This window comes from Salmo salar, chromosome ssa03 (assembly GCF_905237065.1).
Source record: "Salmo salar chromosome ssa03, Ssal_v3.1, whole genome shotgun sequence".
Classification (NCBI taxonomy): Eukaryota; Metazoa; Chordata; class Actinopteri; order Salmoniformes; family Salmonidae; genus Salmo; species Salmo salar.
The window spans coordinates 73,025,922-73,047,420 of record NC_059444.1 but is presented as its reverse complement, the minus strand read 5'-3'; the positions used below and the strand labels follow the sequence as shown (position 1 = coordinate 73,047,420).

Sequence of the window (21,499 nt, the reverse complement as noted above, 5' to 3'; positions counted from 1 at the left end):
CAGTGAGAGCTGAGGTGAAAGGTATTTATTATCATCAAGTAAAATAGTTGACACTCCCAACACTTTCCCTTCGTGAAACCCAGACAAACTATCTGAAACAAGCACCATTGTAACATTCACTTTTTTGCAGGACATAAATGGCCAATAACAGGAAGGTTAATCAAATACATGGACCTCAGTTGGCACAGTCTAGTGTTAACTTGCTTTGCCATCTTCAGTTGAGGGTTTCAGGAAGAAAGAGATTTTTCTTCCCTCCTGTAAAACTGATGGTTCAGTATGAGAGCCTTTTCTCAGCTGTGAGGAAATACAAACACTGTCTGGTTCGTGATAGCCTTGGACAAACTTCTGGAATCTTCCATCTGTTGTGCTGGCTAGGTGGCTGATTGGGTCAACCCTTGGTAATGCGGTCAGTAAGTCAGTTCCTGGTCTTGGTAATGTCAACAGATGGCTCTAGATAGGGTCAAGTACAGCTCAGATCAAATAAGAGGTAGAGTCTCTCTGCTCTAGCTGTAATGGAACATCTCCATTGGCAAGTGAAAGAGCTGACTGGACATACTCCCCCATACGGTTCTTCGATGGGTCCAGAGCTTTAGTAGAATCTGGAGAGATGCGTGCGTGAGAGGAATTGGGTGTCAGTCAGTCCAAGGGTCTGTCTGCTCATGCATCTAATAGACTAGAGCGATAGCAAGGAGGTGAGATGGCAGCTGGCTTTTAAACCCAGTCAAAGGGAGGAGAAACTGCTTAGTTTGAATTATTTACATGGACCATTTAATTAGAACAAAGCGTGTCTTCTCAGAGCATCTCCTGTTAACCTCTTGGTTACTACACACACACACACACACACACACACACCTCTCTCCTGTTCCTCTGTGGTCAGAAGTCCCAGTCATCCACATCCATGTGGCTGAGGCCAGACTCCAGGCTGGCCAGTCCAGAGGCAGCGTCCTGAGGCTGGGTACTCTCAAAGCCCGTGATGGGCGTTACGGGCCGGAACAGCTCAGGCAGAGCCTCCGATGGCCGACGCTTGATCTTGGGAAGAATGGAAAGAAGTCTCATTGGAATTCTAATAATCAAATGTGACTGAATGAAGCCATTATGACTTAAATGTTGTACATTGATGTTGAGGGGGGAGGAACTAGATCCTACTGACCTGTTTGAAGAAGGAATGACCAATGAGAGCACTGGCTGAGGGTCTGAGGGGGGGAAATAAACAATTAAAATGAGCTAAAATTCATAAGACAATCAATGTGAGGACCAGCAGCCTAGCTTGGTGTGGTTCACCTCTTCTCTGGGTCCCTCTGTAGACACAGCTCCACAAAAGCATGGAAGTGGGCAGAGAAGGTACGACTGTAGGGGTGGCTCCCCGAGGAGGAGGGCTCTCCGTTAGAGTGGTGGGCCCCTCCGGTGCTGGGGCCCTCACAGATCCCAGAGTCAGCCCCAGAGCGGGAGGGCTTCATGGTCAGCTCCTCTGGGGGGATGGTGGTGGTGTCCAACAGACAGGGGACTGTCCCATTCAGCTTCTCCAGCAACATCTAAAAGACAGAGGACCACGAATAGGACAGAGGGGAGGAAGAGGAATGGAGAGAGAGGCCAGTCAAGTGAGGAGCAGAATATAGATCTTTCAGAATCAAGATAAGGTGAGGTGTTGATCAGGCCACTAGTCACCTGTGTGGCTGGCATGTCTTTGAAGGGCACATGTCCATTGGCTAGCTCACAGGCTGTGATGCCAAGACTGTAGATGTCTGACCGGAAGTCGTATCCCTGCAGATTCTGACATGCACACACACCAGGGTTGACCGATAGAAACAAACCAAGGTATTATAGTTTAAAAGCAAGGTATTGTATGGAGTTACCTGCTGCAGCACCTCTGGGCTGAGCCAGGGCAGCACCTTGATGCTATACTGGGGGAAGTCATGGACCACTCTCGCCCGCTGGCCGTGACGGATCAGACTGATGATGCTCCGCAGACCAGACATACACACCTGACCGTCTACCGAGATCAACACGTGGCTGGCCTTCACGCTCCTAAACACACAATTAGACGCCATGTCACAATCCTGCATGAAAAGTCCTGGGCCTGTGTGTACTTTGTACTTACCGGTGTACATAGCCCATGTGGTGGATGTAGTCCAGGGCTTTGAGCATGCCCAATAGGATGTAGGCGATGGCCAGCTCATTCATCCCATCAGTGAAGTGGCTGCTGATCAGGTCTCTGGCCGACCCTAGGACATGTTAGACACTACATTAGTCATTGAGAAAGCAGAGGACTGAATAGTAGGGTTAGTTGGAGACAAATTACCTTTGTGTGGGAATGGTAACTAGAGTAGTCCGGTCTACATTTAGCTTTTGACTAGGACCAGAGTGGTGTAGTGTTACAGTCAGTGCTCTCCTGTCTGAATCCTCACCATAGGCCATGAAGGGAGAGATGACCCACAGCTCATTCTCTGCTATGAAGATGCTCCTGTAGGGCAGGATGCTGGAGTGGTGGAACAGCTTAGATACATGGAGCTCAGCCTGAGAGAGAGACAGAGATTAGACTGGGTTAGGTTTAATGGACAGAAAGGGAGATTACATTGAGTTATGTAATAGATACAACTTAGACAGACATGGGAGGTTGGATTACATAACAGGTGATGTCATAAAGCAAGGGATGAATTGTCACGAGAATTTTGTATCCCAATGATAATAACTAACAATCAATAAGCTTTGACCAATCCCCAAGGTTTGTAAGACACTGGGTTAATAATAATAATTAGTCAAAGACTCAGTTTCTGCAAAAGGTTCATACAGTTTATTCAGAGAATATTCTGAAGTCCATAATACAAAGACATCCATTTTATAGTTCACTCCTTACTTACGCACATACATCCACACAAACAGCAGATATCCTACGCACATACTTACACACGAACAGTAGGTGGGTTGTATCCCTCCCCAGAGTTCTCACCACTGTTTATCACTACCCAGCGCTGTCCGTTCCATTCCCCCGAGATTAGAGGAACATTGAAAATGACTCCCTGTCCTATCATAAGTTTCTCAGAGTTCTAGCCAGGTCGGGTAAAAACACAGTTGAATTGTTCTCTGTATTTTCTTAGACACACACATTTCTATCCCTCACCTGTCACTACCAAACCTTATTGGACTTACATTTAGTACTTTAATCATTCATTATACATGCTACATAAACTAATAATCACTAATAGTTAGGTTTCAGGGTGGAATTATTTAATCATTACCTTTAAGCATATAATTCCCTTATCATGAATGCATTCAGAGGGGAGGACTGAATGAGTGATTTAAAGACAAGGATGATTTGACTAATGTCTGTCTGCCTGGCAAAGGGAAATGTGACAGATGGATGGTAGAATGATAGATGGATGGTGACAGGTCCAGACCTGCAGGTAGTTGACCATTTCATTGGTGCAGGACTCCAGGTCAATCCGACGGATTGCTACGTGTTCCCCTGTGGGTCTGTATCTGGCAAGGTTGACGGTCATCAAGTCCTCCAGGCCTCGACCTAGCACAGCAAAAAAACACACCAAATTAGACTCGAGACAGGCGCACAAACAATGTATTCAACAACAAACACACAAAGGCCTTGGCAGCCAAGTCACTGGGGTTGGAAGCCTGAGACTGACTGACCTATGATGGTTAGGAGCTCATAGGCGCTGCTGTCAGGGAGGAAGCTTCCCATGGTGTCCCGCCGTGGGAGTGAGGTCAGGCTCTCGTGGCTGTCTTCATGGGCCTGGGTGGGAGAGGCGGCAGCAGGGAAGGAGTTAGCATTGGAAATGATAGCATATATTGGCCCTTAGTGTTGGGCGTTACTAGTGGCATTGTGAAAGTGGCCTGCAAAGGCTTGGTTAGACGTGATGGTTGATGCTAAATCATATACAGTCAGAACACAGAATGGAGTGTGTACAAGCAGTACATCTAACTTCAGGTTTGAATTCTGTTGGTGGCAAATTATAAGCAAGAAGCTACATAATTTATCAATCATGCCTTCTCTAAACCTCATCACACCATAGTGCTTGAAATATTAAACACTCATGGTAAGATACATGCAGAGTGGGTACCCCAAAATAATGTGTGTGTTCAGAAAGGAAGAGGCGAAGCAAGAGGTTGCACTATCGCCAAAATGTGTCCAAAATAAGCCCAATGCGTTTCTATGGGCTTATTTTGGATTTAAGCTAATTTCCTGCATTGCCGCCTTTGGAACAATGACTCCCATTGTTGGGCGGAGACGTGAGCATCTTGTGTATCATCTCAAACGACAAAATAGGGATCCAATAACAGTCTTAAAAAATGCTCAGAAATAAAACTATTTTCACTGTCAAAATGTTTGACTGGGAAAAAAAATGTATGCAAAAAATTACAAGGAGCACATGCTCCTAAATTAAAATGTAGGAACACATAGAAATGTAGGGACACAATGAAAAATATCTGAGGTATTAATGACAAGAATTGCCAACAATTACAAAATAGTCTCCCCCCCCCAACGGGCACTGGTGCTCCCAAATTAAAATTCCAGGTAACAGTAAAATATTTCTATGCATATGCGACCAAAATGGTACCACTGTAGAGCCCTGATATGGGGTGTTGTCCTAAACATACAGTTGAAGTCGGAAGTTTACATATACTTAGGTTGCCGTCATTAAAACTTGTTTTTCAACCACCCCACAAATTTCTTGTTAACAAACTATAGTTTTGGCAAGTTGGTTATGACATCTACTTTGTGCATGACACAAGCCAGTTTTCCAACAATTGTTTACAGACAGATTATTTCACTTAATCACTAATCATTCCAGTGGGTCAGAAGTTTACATGCATTAAGTTGACTGTGCCTTTAAACAGCTTGGAAAATTCCAGAAAAGGGTGTCATAGCTTTAGAAGCTTCTGATAAATGATGTCAATTAGCCTGAGTCAATTGGAGGTGTACCTGTAGATGTATTTCAAGGCCTACCTTCAAACTCAGTGCCTCTTTGCTTGACATCATGGGGAAATCAAAAGAAATCAGCCAAGACCTCAGAAAAACTATTGTAGACCTCCACAAGTCTGGTTAATCCTTGGGAGCAATTTCCAAACGCCTGAATGTACCACGTTCATATGTACAAACAATAGTACGCAAGTATAAACACAATGGGACCACGCAGCCGTCATATCGCTCAGGAAGGAGACGCGTTCTGTCTCCTAGAGATGAACATACTTTGGTGCGAAAAGTGCAAGTCAATCCCAGAACAACAGCAAAGGACTTTCTGAAGATGCTGGAGGAAACGGGTACAAAAGTATCTATATCCACAGTAAAACGAGTCCTATATCGACATAACCTGAAAGGCCGCTCAGCAAGGAAGAAGCCAGTGCTCCAAAACCGCCCTAAAAAAGCCAGACTACGGTTTGCAACTGCACATGGGGACAAAGATCGTACTTTTTGGAGAAACTGTTTGGCCATAATGACCATCATTTTCAGACAAGAGAACGACCAAAGGGGGCGGTGTTGCAATCTACTGCAGAGATTGCCTGGAGAGTTCTGTCCTGCTATCCAGGTCTGTACCCAAACAATTTGAACTTCTACTTTAAAAAAAATCCACCTCTCCAAAAACAAGTCTCTCACCGTCGCCGCCTGCTATAGACCCCCCCGGCCCCTAGCTGTGCTCTGGACACCATATGTGAACTGATTGCCCCCCATCCATCTTCAGAGCTCGTGCTACTAGGTGACCTAAACTGGGACATGCTTAACACCCCAGCCATCCTACAATCCAAGCTTGATGCCCTCAATCTCACACAAATTATTAATGAACCCACCAGGTACAACCCCAAAGCCGCAAACACTGGCACCCTCATAGATATCATCCTAACCAACCTGCCCTCTAAATACACCTCTGCTGTTTTCAACCAAGATCTCAGCGATCACTGCCTCATTGCCTGCACCCGTAATGGGTCAGCGGTCAAACGACCTCCACTCATCACTGTCAAACGCTCCCTGAAACATTTCAACGAGCAAGCCTTTCTAATCGACCTGGCCCTGGTATCCTGGAAGGATATTGACCTCATCCCGTCAGTAGAGGATGCCTGGTTATTTTTTTTAAATGCCTTCCTCACCATCTTAAATAAGCATGCCCCTTTCAAAGAAATGTAGAACCAGGAACAGATATAGCCCTTGGTTAAGGGCAGTCAGGTCTGGGGAGAACCAACACAAAAATATCCTGTGGCGTTCTGCATTAGCATCGAACTACCCCCGCGATATGCAACTTTTCAGGGAAGTTAGAAACCAATACACACAGGCAGTTAGAAACGCTAAGGCTAAATTTTTCAAACAGAAATTTGCTTCCTGCAACTCAAACTCTAAAAAGTTCTGGGACATTGTAAAGTCCATGGAGAATAAGAACACCTCCTCCCAACTGCCCACTGCACTGAGGATAGGAAACTCTGTCACCACCGATAAGCCCACTATAATTGAGAATTTCAATAAGCATTTTTCTACAGCTGGCCATGCTTTCCACCTAACTACCCCTACTGCATTCAACAGCACTGCACCCCCCCACAGCTACTCGCCCAAGCCTCCCCCATTTCTCCTTCTCCCAAATCCATTCAGCTGATGTTCTGAAAGAGCTGCAAAATCTGGACCCCTACAAATCAGCTGGGCTTGACAATCTGGACCCTTTCTTTCTAAAATTATCTGCCGAAATTATTGCAACCCCTATTACTAGCCTGTTCAACCTCTCTTTCGTGTCGTCTGAGATTCCCATAGATTGGAAAGCAGCTGCTGTCATCCCCCTCTTCAAAGGAGGTGACACTCTTGACCCAAATTGCTACAAACCTATATCCATCCTACCCTGCCTTTCTAAGGTCTTTGAAAGCCAAGTCAACAAACAGATTACCGACCATTTCGAATCCCACCGCACCTTCTCCGCTATGCAATCTGGTTTCAGAGCTGGTCATGGGTGCACCTCAGCCACGCTCAAGGTCCTAAACGACATCGTAACCGCCATCGATAAGAAACAATACTGTGCTGCCGTATTCATTGACCTGGCCAAAGCTTTTGACTCTGTTAATCACCACATCCTCATCGGCAGACTCAGTAGCCTTGGTTTCTCAAACGATTGCGTCGCCTGGTTCACCAACTACTTCTCTGACAGAGTTCAGTGTGTCAAATCGGAGGGCCTGCTGTCCGGACCTCTGGCAGTCTCTATGGGGGTACCACAGGGTTCAATTCTTGGCCCGACTCTTCTCTGTATACATCAATGATGTCGCTCTTGCTGCTGGTGAGTCTCTGATCCACCTCTACGCAGACGACACCATTCTGTATACTTCTGGCCCTTCTTTGGACACTGTGTTAACAACCCTCCAGACGAGCTTCAATGCCATTCAACTCTCCTTCCGTGGTCTCCAACTGCTCCTAAACACAACTAAAACTAAATGCATGCTCTTCAACCGATCGCTGCCTGCACCTGCCCGCCTGTCCAGCATCACTTCTCTGGACGGTTCTGACTTAGAATTTGTGGACAACTACAAATACCTAGGTGTCTGGTTAGACTGTAAACTCTCCTTCCAGACTCACATCAATCATCTCCAATCCAAAGTGAAATCTAGAATTGGCTTCCTATTTCGCAACAAAGCATCCTTCACTCATGCTGCCAAACATACCCTCGTAAAACTGCCCATCCTACCAATCCTCGACTTCGGCGATGTCATTTACAAAATAGCCTCCAATACCCTACTCAACAAGCTGGATGCAGTCTATCACAGTGACATCCGTTTTGTCACCAAAGCCCCATATACTACCCACCACTGCGACCTGTACGCTCTCGTTGGCTGGCCTTCGCTTCATAATCGTCGCCAAACACATTGGCTCCAGGTCATCTACAAGACCCTGCTAGGTAAAGTCCCCCCTTATCTCCGCTCACTGGTCACCATAGCAGCACCCACCTGTAGCACGCGCTCCAGCAGGTATATCTCTCTGGTCACCCCTAAAGCCAACTCCTTTGGTCGTCTCTCCTTCCAGTTCTCTGCTGCCAATGACTGGAACGAACTACAAAAATCTCTGAAACTGGAAACACTTATCTCCCTCACTAGCTTTAAACACCAGCTATCAGAGCAGCTCCCAGATCACTGCACATAGCCCATCTATAATTTAGCCCAAACTACTACCTCTTCCCCTACTGTATTTATTTAGCTCCTTTGCACCATATTATTTATATTTAAACTTTTTGTTTTACTTGCTATACTTTATTTACTTTGCCACCATGGCCTTTTTTGCCTTTACCTCCCTTATCTCACATCATTTGCTCGCATTGTATATAGTCTTATTTTTTTCTACTGCATCATTGATTGTATGTGGTTTTACTCCATGTGTAACTCTGTGTTGTTGTATGTTGTCGAACTGCTTTGCTTTATCTTGGCCAGGTCGCAATTGTAAATGAGAAATTGTTCTCAACTTGCCTACCTGGTTAAATAAAGGTGAAATAAAATTTAAAAAAATATATATATATAATAATCATTATGTTTGAAAATGGGGAGGCTTGCAAGCCGAACACCACCATCCCAACTGTGAAGCACAGGGGTGGCAGCATCATGTTGTGGGGGTGCTTTGCTGCAGGAGGGACTGGTGCACTTCACAAAATAGATGGCATCATGAGGAAAGAAAATGTGGATATATTGAAGCAACATCTCAAGACATCAGTCAGGAAGTTAAAGCTTGGTCGCAAAAGGGTCTTCCAAATGGACAATGACCCCAAGCATACTTCCAAAGCTGTGGCAAAATGGCTTAAGGACAACAAAGTCAAGGTATTGGAGTGGCCATTACAAAGCCCTGACCTCATCCAATAGAAAATTTGTGGGCAGAACAAAAAAAAACGTGTGCAAGCAAGGAGGCCTACAAACATGACACAGTTACACCAGCTCTGTCAGGAGGAATGGGCCAGAATTCACCCAACTTGTGGAAGGCTACCCGAAACGTTTGACCCAAGTTAAACAATTTACTAATTGAGTGTATGTAAACTTCTGACCCACTGGGAATGTGATGAAAGAAATAAATCATTCTTTCTATTATTCTGACATGTCACATTCTTTAAAAAAAAGTGGTCATCCTAACTGACCTAAGACAGGGAATTGTTACTAGGATTCAAATTTCAGGAATTGTTAAAAACTGAGTTTAAATGTATTTGGTTAAGGTGTATGCAAACTTCTGACTTCAACTGTATTAGGTTATTAATAAAAAAATATATGCAGTAACAGCATAATAACCATTTCTCTACCAATTTCCAGCCAGCATTGCGAGGTAGATGCCCTTCACGTTAAATCACTCAGACGGGGTTGCCATGCATTGCCAAAAATGGAACACATGGAACTCGATCCATTCCATTCAACTCCAGTTCACAACCATTGGTGGATCCAGAGATTTCCACAACAGTGACACATTAGACATGAGCAAATAACCAGTTGCTCATAACCTCTGCTTTCTAGTAAGTGAGAACTACAGTGAACACAGGCAACAGACAAAGTGTCCACACTTCAGACTTAAACTACTTCACAAACATGAAACAGGCTTGGTCAAAATTTGTGAGGACTTTCAGTGAAGAACAACAGAAACCATAAATCAAATAGTAACACCATGTTAAGACCACACTGAGGTTCCTAAGGGCCCATTAAGGCCGGCTTTACAGGGAGATCATCTGTCAGCTGAGACCAAACAGCCGTTTTCCGTGACAGCCGTAAAAGACAAGTACAGGTCAATTAAGCCTGGTAGTTACAGATGACCCGTCATTGCCCACTCTAAAAGACACAAACTGTGGTCAACTTTATGAATCAGGAAGGACTGTTTTGAACTCTGGAGCAACCGATGGAGCCATCAGGTAACAAGTAGTATTAATGGGCTGATCCATCTATCCACTTATACTGATCACATATTTTTTTCCATCAGACTTGACAACCTCGGTTGGGTTAGAGGAGAGAGCAACAATGTCTCATCAAGAGGACGTCACTACTGTAAGCTCCATCAATCTCCCAACTCCCCCAATAGGAAACCCTGGTGGGTGAAGTAGGATGGGCCTCAAAATATAAAGCACATACAGACAGCATTGTGAATCAGATGCCCATGCACAAAAGCACACAGGGCTTGTGAATTCATTCACGTTGGCTCCACCCTCACACACAGGCAGATGGAACGATCGAGAGCCGTGACTGGAGTACCGCACTTACTTTCCTGTGAGAGCTTCCCTGAGCTTGCTCTGTGGTAGAGAAACCACATCAATGACAAACAAACACAAGAGAAGGATCTGTGTTTAGAGCAGCTCAGGAACCATTAGGTACACTGTAAGTGTAAAGTATAGCATGTGGTGTTTGTTGTAGGAGTCAGATCAATGCTGCTAGCTGGCTCCCATAACAAGGAGGATTCAGTTTAGGCTAATTAGATAACTCTGATGCATCTGTTAAATCAGTGAGGAATCAGTCAAGCAGGATCGAGTGATTATGCATTGCCATGGGAACAGGAAACAGCCAAAACCAAACTTGAAATCAAGCGTATGAACGAACACAGAACAATTATGCAATGTGAGCTGATCGCACAGAAATATGAAGATAATGCTAAGCTTGATAGTGAAGCCACCCCCCCAGCTATTCAGTTCCTCTCTATGTAAACCGATTCTTCAACCACTGATAAATTGACAGTGCTTTCCTGTCCTCATGTTAGTGTCTAATAAGACCCACATACTGTAGAAACATCTCTTTGAACCTGCCTCATCCCCACCACACTTGTTACCCTTAAAATATGATTTCCATAATAAATATTTGACCAAGGTATCATGTCAACTTCGTATATACTACAAAGACCGACGGCGCAACAGAATATTAATCTGACATGCAGTATTCTGAGGCTGCACATTTACTGCATTGATCAAGTCTGCCAGACAAGGAGACATCACACTGGAACAAACTCTCTTCATGGCACACATGTAAGGTACAGTGAGACATTTGACACCTGTAGAACATTTAAGCAAGCAGTAGCTCTTATGTGTCCTGAATCTATGTGGGAGACAGAGGTATCCAGCCACATATTGCCAAAGAACCAATGCTGATTGGATTCCGTAGGTTTAAATTGTATTATACCAATTGTTTGTTAGAGTGTGTTGCCTTTTAAAAACTGCGCAATGCAATATCTTGTTTTGAAAGCAAAGCTGCTCTTAGGATATAACTAGCAGGTTCTGTATGAGGGTTGGGCATCTTCATAGCTGATAGGTATTGTGTGTAAGCAGCAGTTGATTGGGGAAGCCTTTTCAGCATAACCTTTGACCTTACCTCCAAAAAACTCAAAATCCCTCAGGCTCTCCACACTCAATTTCTCTGAGACCCAGCGCTGGGATTGAGAGAGGGAGAAAGAAAGAGACAGATAGGGCAGATACCACAGGTCAATCACTTCTCCAATAACTGATCATTGCTGTGGCACTGACCGGTAAGGATTCAGCACAAGTATTTGATACATTTTCTAGACTGAGTTCTAACGCCAACCGGCAGGGGAGCGCTAAAAGAGTTTACTCACCAGAAAAGACATGGATCTGTCGATTGTGGCAGCTAGAACCGCTGAAACCCCATCCGGAAAAAAATCCCTCCGAAATAAATACTAACACAGTAACAGAGGAAAGGTAACACGTTAACGTTACTTCGCTATGAACAAGACATGTAGCTAACTATAACCTACATATTGCCTATAGAATAATTTAAATTGTAATGTTAATGTGAAAACTATTTCACAAATAGTATAATAGATAGGCCCAAAAACATTGTATTAGCAGGACTACTAGCTAACGTTAGCTAGCTACAGTAACATATAGCTATGTATAAAATAATAATAACGTTAGCGTGGCTAGCTTACGCTACCTTTTTCATTACATTAAACAACACAAATTAGCTAGGTAGCTATATAAACCACGATAGCTAGTAACTTACCTGTATGTTAACTTGAAGGAATAGCTCGCTAATATCTGGTGGAGCGAGTTTGTTAGCTACCATTTTCAACAAACAACTATTATCGAAAAGGGGCGGTAACTAATGTCACATGTTTGCGTTGATTGGTTCGTTGTTGTGAGACACAATCCGTCGCGCGTAAACTACGTCTACACACGGTAATGACGCAAAACACTTTCGAGTCGCGCAGAGAGATTTGGCAGTGGTAAACAGATCTTTCTTGGTGGTGAAAACAGGTAAATAAACAGTACATGAATCCATGAGGTTAGTTTATAGTGTATAACGTACACTAGATTTAACTGCTTTTGCAAATATCCTTTGACAAGCCATATTTGCTCAGTCAATCTTTTGTCACACACCCACTCGTCGTGCTGCTGCGGCCCTAGAGAAGCGTAACATGCTAACGTTAGCTAGTTTAATGTAGCCAATTAATGAGATCCAAACATTAGCTAGACACAGATTAATGCAATATTTTATATCTACATTTGCCAGAAGCCACAGATAATCTTTGACATCCCCCAGACAGTGATTTACGAGATGATTAGCATTTAGCAGACGTTTGTGGGTGACACAAGGCCTGCGATGAATGGACTGGAATGCAACAGCAGTGTACAACAGTCAAATACCAAATTTGATGTTCTTTCTTTTCCCCTTGCTTCTGTAGGACAGCTATGAACTGGAGCAAGGGTGGCCCAAGTGGTAAGCGAGGGTTCGGTTTTGGAGGATTTTCCCTTGGTGGTGGTGGTGGAGGAGGAGGAGGAAAGAAAGAAGAACTGCGCGTGCCTCAGAAATCCCACACGTCCTTCGGAGGCGCAGGGACAGCTGGAGGTTATGGCAAGAACCAGCAACTCCCTGCATTCTACAAGATAGGAACAAAAAGAGCAAATTTTGATGAAGAGAATGCGTGAGTATAGACTTTCCTTTAGGGTGTATGATCAACCAGTTATGCAGGATGTATTAGATTGATTTCAATGACATTTGACTGGTGATAACTTTCCTAACCCATTCCCAGGTATTTTGAAGATGATGAAGAGGAGTCAAGCATCACAGATTTGCCATATATCCCAGCTGAGAACTCCCCCACACGGCAACAATTCCAGTCTGGAGGGGGCTCAGACAGTGAGGATGATCCTCTGGATGCCTTCATGGCCCAAGTGGAGGTGAGTCAAGGATTCCCCTCTTAGACCTGGATCATGTAGGAATATACACATTTTCTCCATAGTTCGTCTGTTTAAAATCTGGGGCTATTGTCACAGAGCTTTTGGGAAATATTGCAGAGGGGTATATTGTTCACCCTCTTGTCTGCTTTAGGACCAAGCAGCTAAAGACATGAAGAAACTGGAGGAAAAAGAGAAGGAAAAGAAGGTTGAAAAGTAAGATCCCTTCAATTTCTACCCCTTAAGCTTAGGGCCTTCAAAATGACCTTGTCAATAATATAAGTACAAATATTATTAGCAAAGGCCCTATTCAAGGCCACCAGGCAGGCAGGTGTAGTACATTCTTCCCATGCACCTGTGTATTGATTTGCACATATTTCCATGGTAATTAGTCAAGTGTCAAAATTATTAATATATTCTCATCCCAAAACTCTAGCGTGTTATTAAGATACTGTAGATATAAAGTTCCCACTTCAACTGCAATCATTCACCACTGTGGAGCAAAGATATGTCTCATTTGAAATAATCTGTCTTGCCATTCAATTACCTTAAATTTCCCCAGTTGGTCCATACTGTAGGTAACTAATCAAGCCTGCCTTGCATGGCGACTTTGTAGGGAGGGGATAAGCGTGACATTAGACAGGTTGTGGGGAATCATGGGTGAACAAACGAGTCGCAGGGAAGTTTTTTTTCTCCGCTTGTTTTTACAGGGGTATACGTGATGACATTGAAGAGGAAGATGAACAAGTAAGTGATCCATCCAACGTTCCTAATTTACTACTGATCAGAGAGCCTCCAGACCCCAACCTCCCCTCCCGACCCATCTATGGCCAAGTCTCACCACCTACCACATCTCTCACTCTTTTTTTCTCTCTTTTACTCTCTCGCTCTCTCACACTATGCTAACAAACCCAATTGCAGGTTGAATCCTTCGCCCTATACTTCTTGGATATCTACATGCATACTTGTGGTGTCAATTCTATATATTTTTTAAATATACCCATGCCTAAACTAAGCATGTTGATTAATAGTTTATCATCTCTTTTCAAATATGCCATACTGTAATGAAGGTTTACTATTAACTGTTGCTGTTCTTACTACTTTGTGAAGGGGGGGTTATAAAATCTGACACTGTGATCAATTTCAGCCCGAATAACGCGAAGACTGGTTTAAACTGAGTGTTAAAACATAAACTGGCTTAGACTCCGACATTGATATGGGCGATCATCAGAGCATTTTGCCATTGACTGTATTTGAATGTATATCCCCCGGTTATGAGAGTGGTAAGAGTGCCTGCATGAATGTGTGCTACATTAGGCGTTTAAGCTGACTCTGGTTGACTCATGCGGCTGTGCTCTGTGCAGGAAGCCTACTTCCGCTACATGGCAGAGAATCCCACAGCTGGGCTGACCGCAGAGGATGAGGATGAGAACATAGACTATGACAGTGATGGGAATCCCATTGCCCCCACCACTAAGAAGATCATCATGCCCCTGCCCCCGATGGACCACTCTGAGGTAACAGCTGCATACTGCACCTATCTGAGCCAAGAGGCAAGAAGTCATATGTTATCTTGTCAATTTGAGTTTTTATTTTATTTTAGTGTCTGAGGTCCTACATTTATGTCATCCCCTTATAGATTGACTACCCACCTTTTGAGAGGAACTTCTACAACGAGCATGAGGAGCTTCTCAGCCTGACAGGCACAGAGGTGTTTGAGCTGAGACACAAACTCAACCTGCGGGTAAGTGTCCGGAGAAGGAAACGCACACATACAACCACATCTAAACCCAACCACACAATCCTAGCCAACATACCACTTACAGACAACTGTTGTATGATCCCATTGTCTCTTTAACCGAAAGCCTCTTGTCTATTTATTTTGCTTCATTGACTTTGGCAGGTATCTGGTGCCGCCCCTCCTAAACTCTCCACCAGCTTCGCCCACTTTGGGTTTGACGAGCAGCTGATGCACATAATCCGCAAGTCGGAGTACACTCAGCCAACACCTATTCAGTGCCAGGTACCTAAGCAGTTTGTTTCCTAGGTCTTTTTTTTGGTACTTTCATATTGCTTTAGTAGCAAATAGGCCTCACCTGTATTTTCTTCCTCATCTGTCCTGTAGGGAGTTCCCATTGCCCTGAGTGGACGTGACATGATTGGCATTGCGAAAACTGGTAGTGGCAAGACTGCAGCCTTCATCTGGCCCATGCTAGTTCACATCATGGACCAGAAGGAACTGGAGACTGGAGAGGGGCCCATCGCAGTCATCGTGTGCCCCACCAGGGAGCTCTGTCAGCAGGTAAGACAGCCAGGGAGAGATGGGTCAGGAACAAAACATTTCCATGACAAAAAGTTGATTTGGCCCCTGAAAATGATGGTTGTGCTCCCTAGATCCACGCGGAGTGTAAGCGTTTTGGGAAAGCCTACTCCCTGCGCTCGGTGGCGGTGTATGGAGGAGGCAGCATGTGGGAGCAGGCCAAGGCTCTTCAGGAGGGGGCAGAGATAGTTGTGTGCACCCCGGTAAGAGCTCTAGTTGACAATCACTGTGGTAGACTGTGTTTAGTCTTTATGTATTGGAGGAAAAGAATCCCCTGCGGTCATTTCACTTATTGGGTTGTGTATGTTGTTGTTCACACAGGGTCGTCTGATTGACCATGTGAAAAAGAAGGCCACCTCTCTGCAGAGAGTGACATACCTGGTGTTTGATGAGGCAGATAGAATGTTTGATATGGGCTTTGGTAAGTTGGCTTTCCCTTTTTGATTTTGTTCCCAATGACCACTAGGCCCAGAAGATTGTTCACTGAAATTGGTTTGACGCCTATTTATATTATATACTTTTGGAAACTTTTTTCAGAGTATCAAGTGAGATCCATTGCCAGCCATGTCCGACCTGATCGACAGAGTAAGTGTGTGTATGTGTGCATGTACACTTGTTAGAGGCTTTAGATAAGACAACCTCATCCTATGAACCTTAACTTTACTCCTGTCCTCACAGCTCTTCTGTTCAGCGCCACCTTCCGTAAGAAGATTGAGAGGCTGGCTAGAGATATCCTGGTGGACCCCATCCGTGTGGTGCAGGGAGACATCGGGGAGGTAAGACCCGTGGCTCTTCTCACACCATCTGATTGCAACTTCTATAATTTATTTAAAGTTCTACAGCTGGCAGCAGAACATTTTCTAGAGTTTAGTCATCTAAAGCTCTTCAAACCTCCATCCTTCCTCCCCAGGCCAATGAGGATGTGACCCAGATAGTGGAGATCATGCCCAGTGGGGTGGAGAAGTGGGGCTGGCTGACCCGCCGCCTGGTGGAGTTCACCTCCTCTGGCTCTGTACTTATCTTCGTCACCAAGAAGGCCAACTGTGAAGAGCTGGCCACCAACCTGACCCAGGAGGGCCACAGCCTGGGCCTGCTGCACGGAGACATGGACCAGAGTGAGAGGAACAAGGTCATCGCTGACTTCAAGAAGAAGAGTCTGCCCGTGCTGGTGGCCACCGACGTGGCAGGTGAGGTGGGGGTGGGCTGCAGACGAGGGGGTGGGGAATGAATGTGGCACAACATTCCAATCATCAGAGATCTGTGTATGATTACACAGACACTGACAATGATTTGATTGTTTTTGCCTGAATTCCAGAGCGCCTACATACTTGTCATTCTATCATTCACTTCTTCTTTGTCATTTCCTCCCTAGCCCGTGGTCTGGATATCCCTTCAATACGTACAGTAGTGAACTATGACGTGGCTCGGGACATCGACACACACACACACCGAATTGGCCGAACAGGTCGTGCTGGAGAAAAGGGTGTTGCCTACACCCTTCTCACCAGTAAAGACACATCATTTGCAGGAGACCTTGTGCGTAACCTGGAGGGAGCCAATCAAAGCGTCTCTAAGGAACTGATGGACTTGGCAATGCAGGTAAGACATTCTACATGTCCCTGACTGACCGTTGAGGACGGCTATGGAAAGGTTCATTTTATATGACGTCTTTGCTGACCTGCTTTGATGTATTCCTCTCAGAATCCCTGGTTCAGGAAATCACGCTTCAAGGGCGGCAAAGGGAAGAAGCTAAACATTGGAGGAGGTGGTCTGGGCTACAGAGAGAGACCAGGATTGGGAGCTGAAAGTTCTGTGAGTTGGCCATGTCTATTTGTAACATAAATTGTGTTATTTGTAGTGTTTTATCTTTTTGGTAGATCAGTGGCCTAATAGTGTAACTCTTGGTGATTGTTGACAGTTAGTTGTTTCTCCAGGAGCGTAGTGGTGGTGCTGCCATGGGTAACTATGAGGGCTACAGCAAGCCTACCGGAGCCATGGGAGACCGCATGTCAGCAATGAAGTCAGCCTTCCAGGTAACTAAACTGTCACTCACTCTCTATTCTGTTAGCTTTAAATTATCCCTTTTTCTCATTAATTATTTCTGTACGTCTAGAAGTCCCTCTTTAATCGTTGTATGCGTCTATTTTTCCCCAGTCTCAGTATAAGAACCACTTTGTGGCAGCGTCCGGCATGGTTCCTAAACTCACCACTAAGTCCAGTAGCTCTTCAGGCTGGACCAGTGCTGGAAGTCTGAGCTCTGTCCCCACCGGGGCCCCTGAGGGCCCAGACCGGCCCCGTGGGCCCCCCTCCTTAGCCATGGCCCCTCCAGCAGCCCTCGGCATGGGCACCAAGATGGCAGGCTTCACCAGCGCCGGCTCCCTGAGCTCTGTCTCAGACAGCCAGGCCACTGCTCCTCAGGGGTATGCCACCCCACCCTCACCCAGGGAAGGGCCCCGTGACAGACATGGTGATGACAGGAGTCGCCATGGAGATGGCCACTATCGTGACAGGAGAGACAGGAGCGAGCGGCACAGTGGCGGGGGGGAGCGGGACCGCTATGGTGAGCGGGACCGCCACGCAGACCGCGACAGATACGGGGACAAGGATCGCCATGGCAGCAGCGGGCGCCATGGCGATAGTCGTAATGGAGACGGAAGTAGAAGGGACAGGGAGCGAGACGATTGTAGAGGTGACAGGGAGAGTGGAGACAGGGCAGGGAGTGAAGGAAGGGGGGACAGAGCTGAGGGGAGGGGAGACCGAGAGGAAGACGGCTTTGCAGTCCCAGATCCACCAAAACGCAAAAAGAGTAGGTGGGACAACTAAAGCACAAAACACATCACCTGAAAAGCAACCAACCAACTGTTCTTAGATGAGCATGCCTAGTCTGTAGATGCACAGCTGGTCATTTCAGCTGAAACATGCACAGAATTTCAAGGGTTAATGTGTGAACCGACCCTACTGCGCGGTCTAAATGCAAGGGGAAAGATATGCTATCCTGCATTGGTTGGGGATTCAGTAACATGGCTCCTGATTGTCAGCTTGTCTGAAGAAGTGTTGAGATTTTGGATAGAGTTCCAATCTACTGTGCATGGAGAAAAAAATCTACTGTAAATATACCATCCAGAAAGTTTTAACCTCACCATAAGTGGGATGATCAATCTTTCTGGTCAATAGAAGGGAGCAGTGGAGCTGTTATGCAGTCCTGACGCCACAGAAAACACCTGTGATTGAGATGTCTGTTGTATTCTTACGTCCTTTCTCACTGGACAACCCCTGTCGTTCTAGTTAAACTCTTAGCCCTGAGTAACCCATTACAGCCCTAAGGGACTAAATGTGAGTGTGTATTATCAACCCACGTTAATGACAGATCTCCTTTTTATAAGTGTACTACTTCCTGTGAATCCGTCTGTGTTTGTGAACTTTGCATCTTGTATTCACTTCTTAGTAAAGTGCCTCTGTCACTTAGGTGTTTTTTATGCTTTTGAAAGTGGAGTGTATGTAAAATGTATTTGTTCATTTTTGTGTGAGGCTATGCTTGAGTTCATTCACAGGAGGATGTCAAGTATTTTTTATAAAAAAAATGGTTTTGGCAGTTTATTTTGTTTGTCTATAGTTTCCTTTTCTGTTTGTAATTTGTCAATGGCAGTTCTATAAGTGTGCATTCTAAACTTAGCTACATCTGACACAGCCGTTCTGAACTGTAATAAACATAAATCCACTTGGTCCCACATTTGTCACCACTCACTACGTTTGGACACCTGATATTGTAGAAGTGGTTATATGCTAGTGAAAAACTGAACTCTCAAACTCCATAACATTCTGTTTCAAAAGCTTCCATTTTGGAATCGGCTTCTGTCTTGAAAATGACTAGTCTTAGGCAGGAAAATACCCATGAGGTTCTCTGTTATATATATATCTGTAATTTGCACACAAGATGTGACATGAACAGCTGTCATTGTGAGGATATAATTGGCAATTCCTTTTTGCATCTAACCCTTGATGCATTTTTGCTCCTCAGTGTACATGTAACTTCCATAGACAATAGGGTTAAGACTGAGCAGATACATGTGAAAAAACAATGGTCTAATTTTTGTTAATAAAATCATGTGGTTTTTAGTTGTGTCTTTTTGGGTGGTTTGTAGGGTACCTTTTTAGAAGGTATCCAGAGCCAGCCACAACTCTGGGTGCATCTCTTTCCTCACACATATGGAGAATCTCAATTGCAATCTCCTTGTATCCGCTCTCCTTGCCACCTCCTCAAAACCCATTGGATGAGAAATCCAGAGGTCCCTCCCCTCTGATCTTCTCTTCCAATGGGTTTTGAGGAAGCGGGAGGGTGTGAGGAGTATGCAATTGAGAAAAGGCCATGTTCTTCTGATTGACCACGTGAGAAAGAATGCCACCACCCGGAAGAGAGTGATATTCCTGGTGTTTTAGCTAGCAGATCCGACCCACTTGCTTACAGCTGAACTGGAGTAGGACAGGCCTCCTGTTTAGATTAACACACTCTGCTGGTTACTGGTGTTTGTGAGGCAGATCCCATGTTTGATATGGGCTTTGGTGAGTTGACTGCCTTTACTTTACCAAAGACTGGTCTGTATTTTGTCACCTATTTATATATTCTTTTGGTATCCTTTTTCAGAGTATCAAGTGAGGTCCAACGCCAGCCATGTCCAGCCTGATCGACAGAGTAAGTGTGTGCCTGTGTAAGGAAGTATCTTAATTGCATACTCCTCGCGTCCCCTCTTCGGTGGGGTTTAACGGCAGTTGGCATCCAATATGTTGCATTACAGTCCCCAACTGGACTATAGTATAAATCCATTATACTTTGTGATAGAAAATACTAAATAAAATAAAAACACCCTTCAACAAACCATACACTCATTAAAAACCCACTAGCCCATTCCACTACTTTGACCCTATCTGCTCCTACACCATGCCAACGGCCTGAGAGGACGGGACACCACCACTCAACACACACTGTAACTCTTCTGAAGTCAAATCTCATACAACCAAATACTTCTCTGCAGCTGCCACCAGAACATCTATTTTTTTGTTACGGAAGTATATATCACTCGTTGGCCTATCCCTCTTGGCTGGCACAGATCTACTACTCACAGGGATCCTGCCAGGATCCCTCACCCTTGACCCATCCTCCTCTACTTTCTTCACAGCCTCAGCATATGCCACCTCAACCCGCCTCTCTCGCACCGGACACTTCCAATCCCTAGCAACATGGGCACCCCTACAGTTGCACACACAACTTTTTCCACAGAATCTACACAATCCTCTGTCCCATGCCCTCTTGCACACTTCCCACATCTTGGAATCTCCCTCCTACACACTGGTGTGACATGACCATAAATGTGGCACCTGAAACACTGCAGTGGAATCGGCACGAAAGCTCTAACAGGATAACTGATATATCGTAACATGACTTTGGCAGGTAAAGACTCTGATTCAAAAGGACAGACTGTGACACCTCTGTTTTCATCTCCTTCCCAAAACCCATTAGAAGAGGTCAGAGAGGAGGGACCCTTTGCTTTCTCATCCAATGGGTTTTGAGGAGGGAGGACTCGAGGAGTATGCGACTGAGATTCTCCCTATGTGCCCATGTACACTTGTTAAAGGCACAGGGTGAATTTACACAGGCAGCTCCATTCAGATTTTTTTCTCTCACTAATTGGTCTTTTGACCAATCAGATCAGCAATGAAAAAGATCTGATGTGAAAATATTTGATTGGTGATTGGTTAAAAATATCATAATTGGGCTCCCTGTTTAAACGCAGCCTTAGTGTACAAAACCCCTCCTACCTGGAGGGGAGTCTGCTACCTATTGGTCGCCACACACCTCAGTCAATGTAATCAACCAAATCACGTGCACCTGAAAGAGGCGGGACTACCTCTTTAAATATCCCCACCTGCAATAACTAGCCCCTTTCAAACCGAACCAGCATGGAACACTTACCCATAAATGAAGCCATAAAGACCAAGCCTGTTTTCTTGAAGACCTACCAGGAGGCCTACCAAGCGCCGTACCATATGGTCTACTAAATGACCTGCCAAT

The 21,499-nt window shown here is 44.9% G+C and overlaps 2 protein-coding genes across 7 annotated transcripts; one reads left to right on the top strand and one right to left on the bottom strand.

Moving 5' to 3' along the window:
• Nucleotides 1–10: 10 nt before the first annotated feature.
• Nucleotides 11–12,046, bottom strand: LOC106601607 (STE20-related kinase adapter protein alpha). Of its 5 annotated transcripts, none has more exons than XM_045715375.1 (13): nt 11,938–12,046; nt 11,531–11,611; nt 11,290–11,347; nt 3,643–3,745; nt 3,396–3,517; nt 2,406–2,514; nt 2,099–2,222; nt 1,854–2,025; nt 1,666–1,770; nt 1,282–1,532; nt 1,151–1,193; nt 853–1,029; nt 11–599 (listed from the first exon to the last, which is right to left on the bottom strand). In XM_045715375.1, exons 4-12 carry the CDS (start codon nt 3,692–3,694, stop codon nt 874–876), a joined length of 1,134 nt encoding a protein of 377 aa, XP_045571331.1. In that variant the 5' UTR covers nt 3,695–3,745; nt 11,290–11,347; nt 11,531–11,611; nt 11,938–12,046; the 3' UTR covers nt 11–599; nt 853–873. The 5 variants fall into 5 exon arrangements, 4 of the variants coding, with proteins under 4 accessions (XP_045571331.1, XP_045571332.1, XP_045571330.1 ...); XM_045715376.1 differs by having other exon boundaries at nt 11–1,029; nt 11,938–11,952; nt 11,990–12,032; XR_006769228.1 differs by lacking the exon at nt 1,151–1,193.
• Nucleotides 11,615–19,548, top strand: LOC106601605 (ATP-dependent RNA helicase DDX42). 2 transcript variants are annotated; one of them, XM_014193941.2, is made up of 18 exons: nt 11,615–11,633; nt 12,620–12,859; nt 12,968–13,115; nt 13,267–13,328; nt 13,823–13,859; nt 14,477–14,629; nt 14,752–14,856; nt 15,016–15,135; nt 15,238–15,414; nt 15,507–15,635; nt 15,754–15,853; nt 15,970–16,017; nt 16,111–16,208; nt 16,343–16,619; nt 16,805–17,031; nt 17,134–17,244; nt 17,367–17,465; nt 17,587–19,548. In XM_014193941.2, the coding sequence occupies exons 2-18, from the start codon at nt 12,627–12,629 to the stop codon at nt 18,253–18,255; spliced, it is 2,793 nt and encodes a 930-aa protein (XP_014049416.1). In that variant the 5' UTR covers nt 11,615–11,633; nt 12,620–12,626; the 3' UTR covers nt 18,256–19,548. The 2 variants fall into 2 exon arrangements, with proteins under 2 accessions (XP_014049416.1, XP_014049415.1); XM_014193940.2 differs by lacking the exon at nt 11,615–11,633 and adding an exon at nt 12,076–12,191.
• Nucleotides 19,549–21,499: the final 1,951 nt, after the last annotated feature.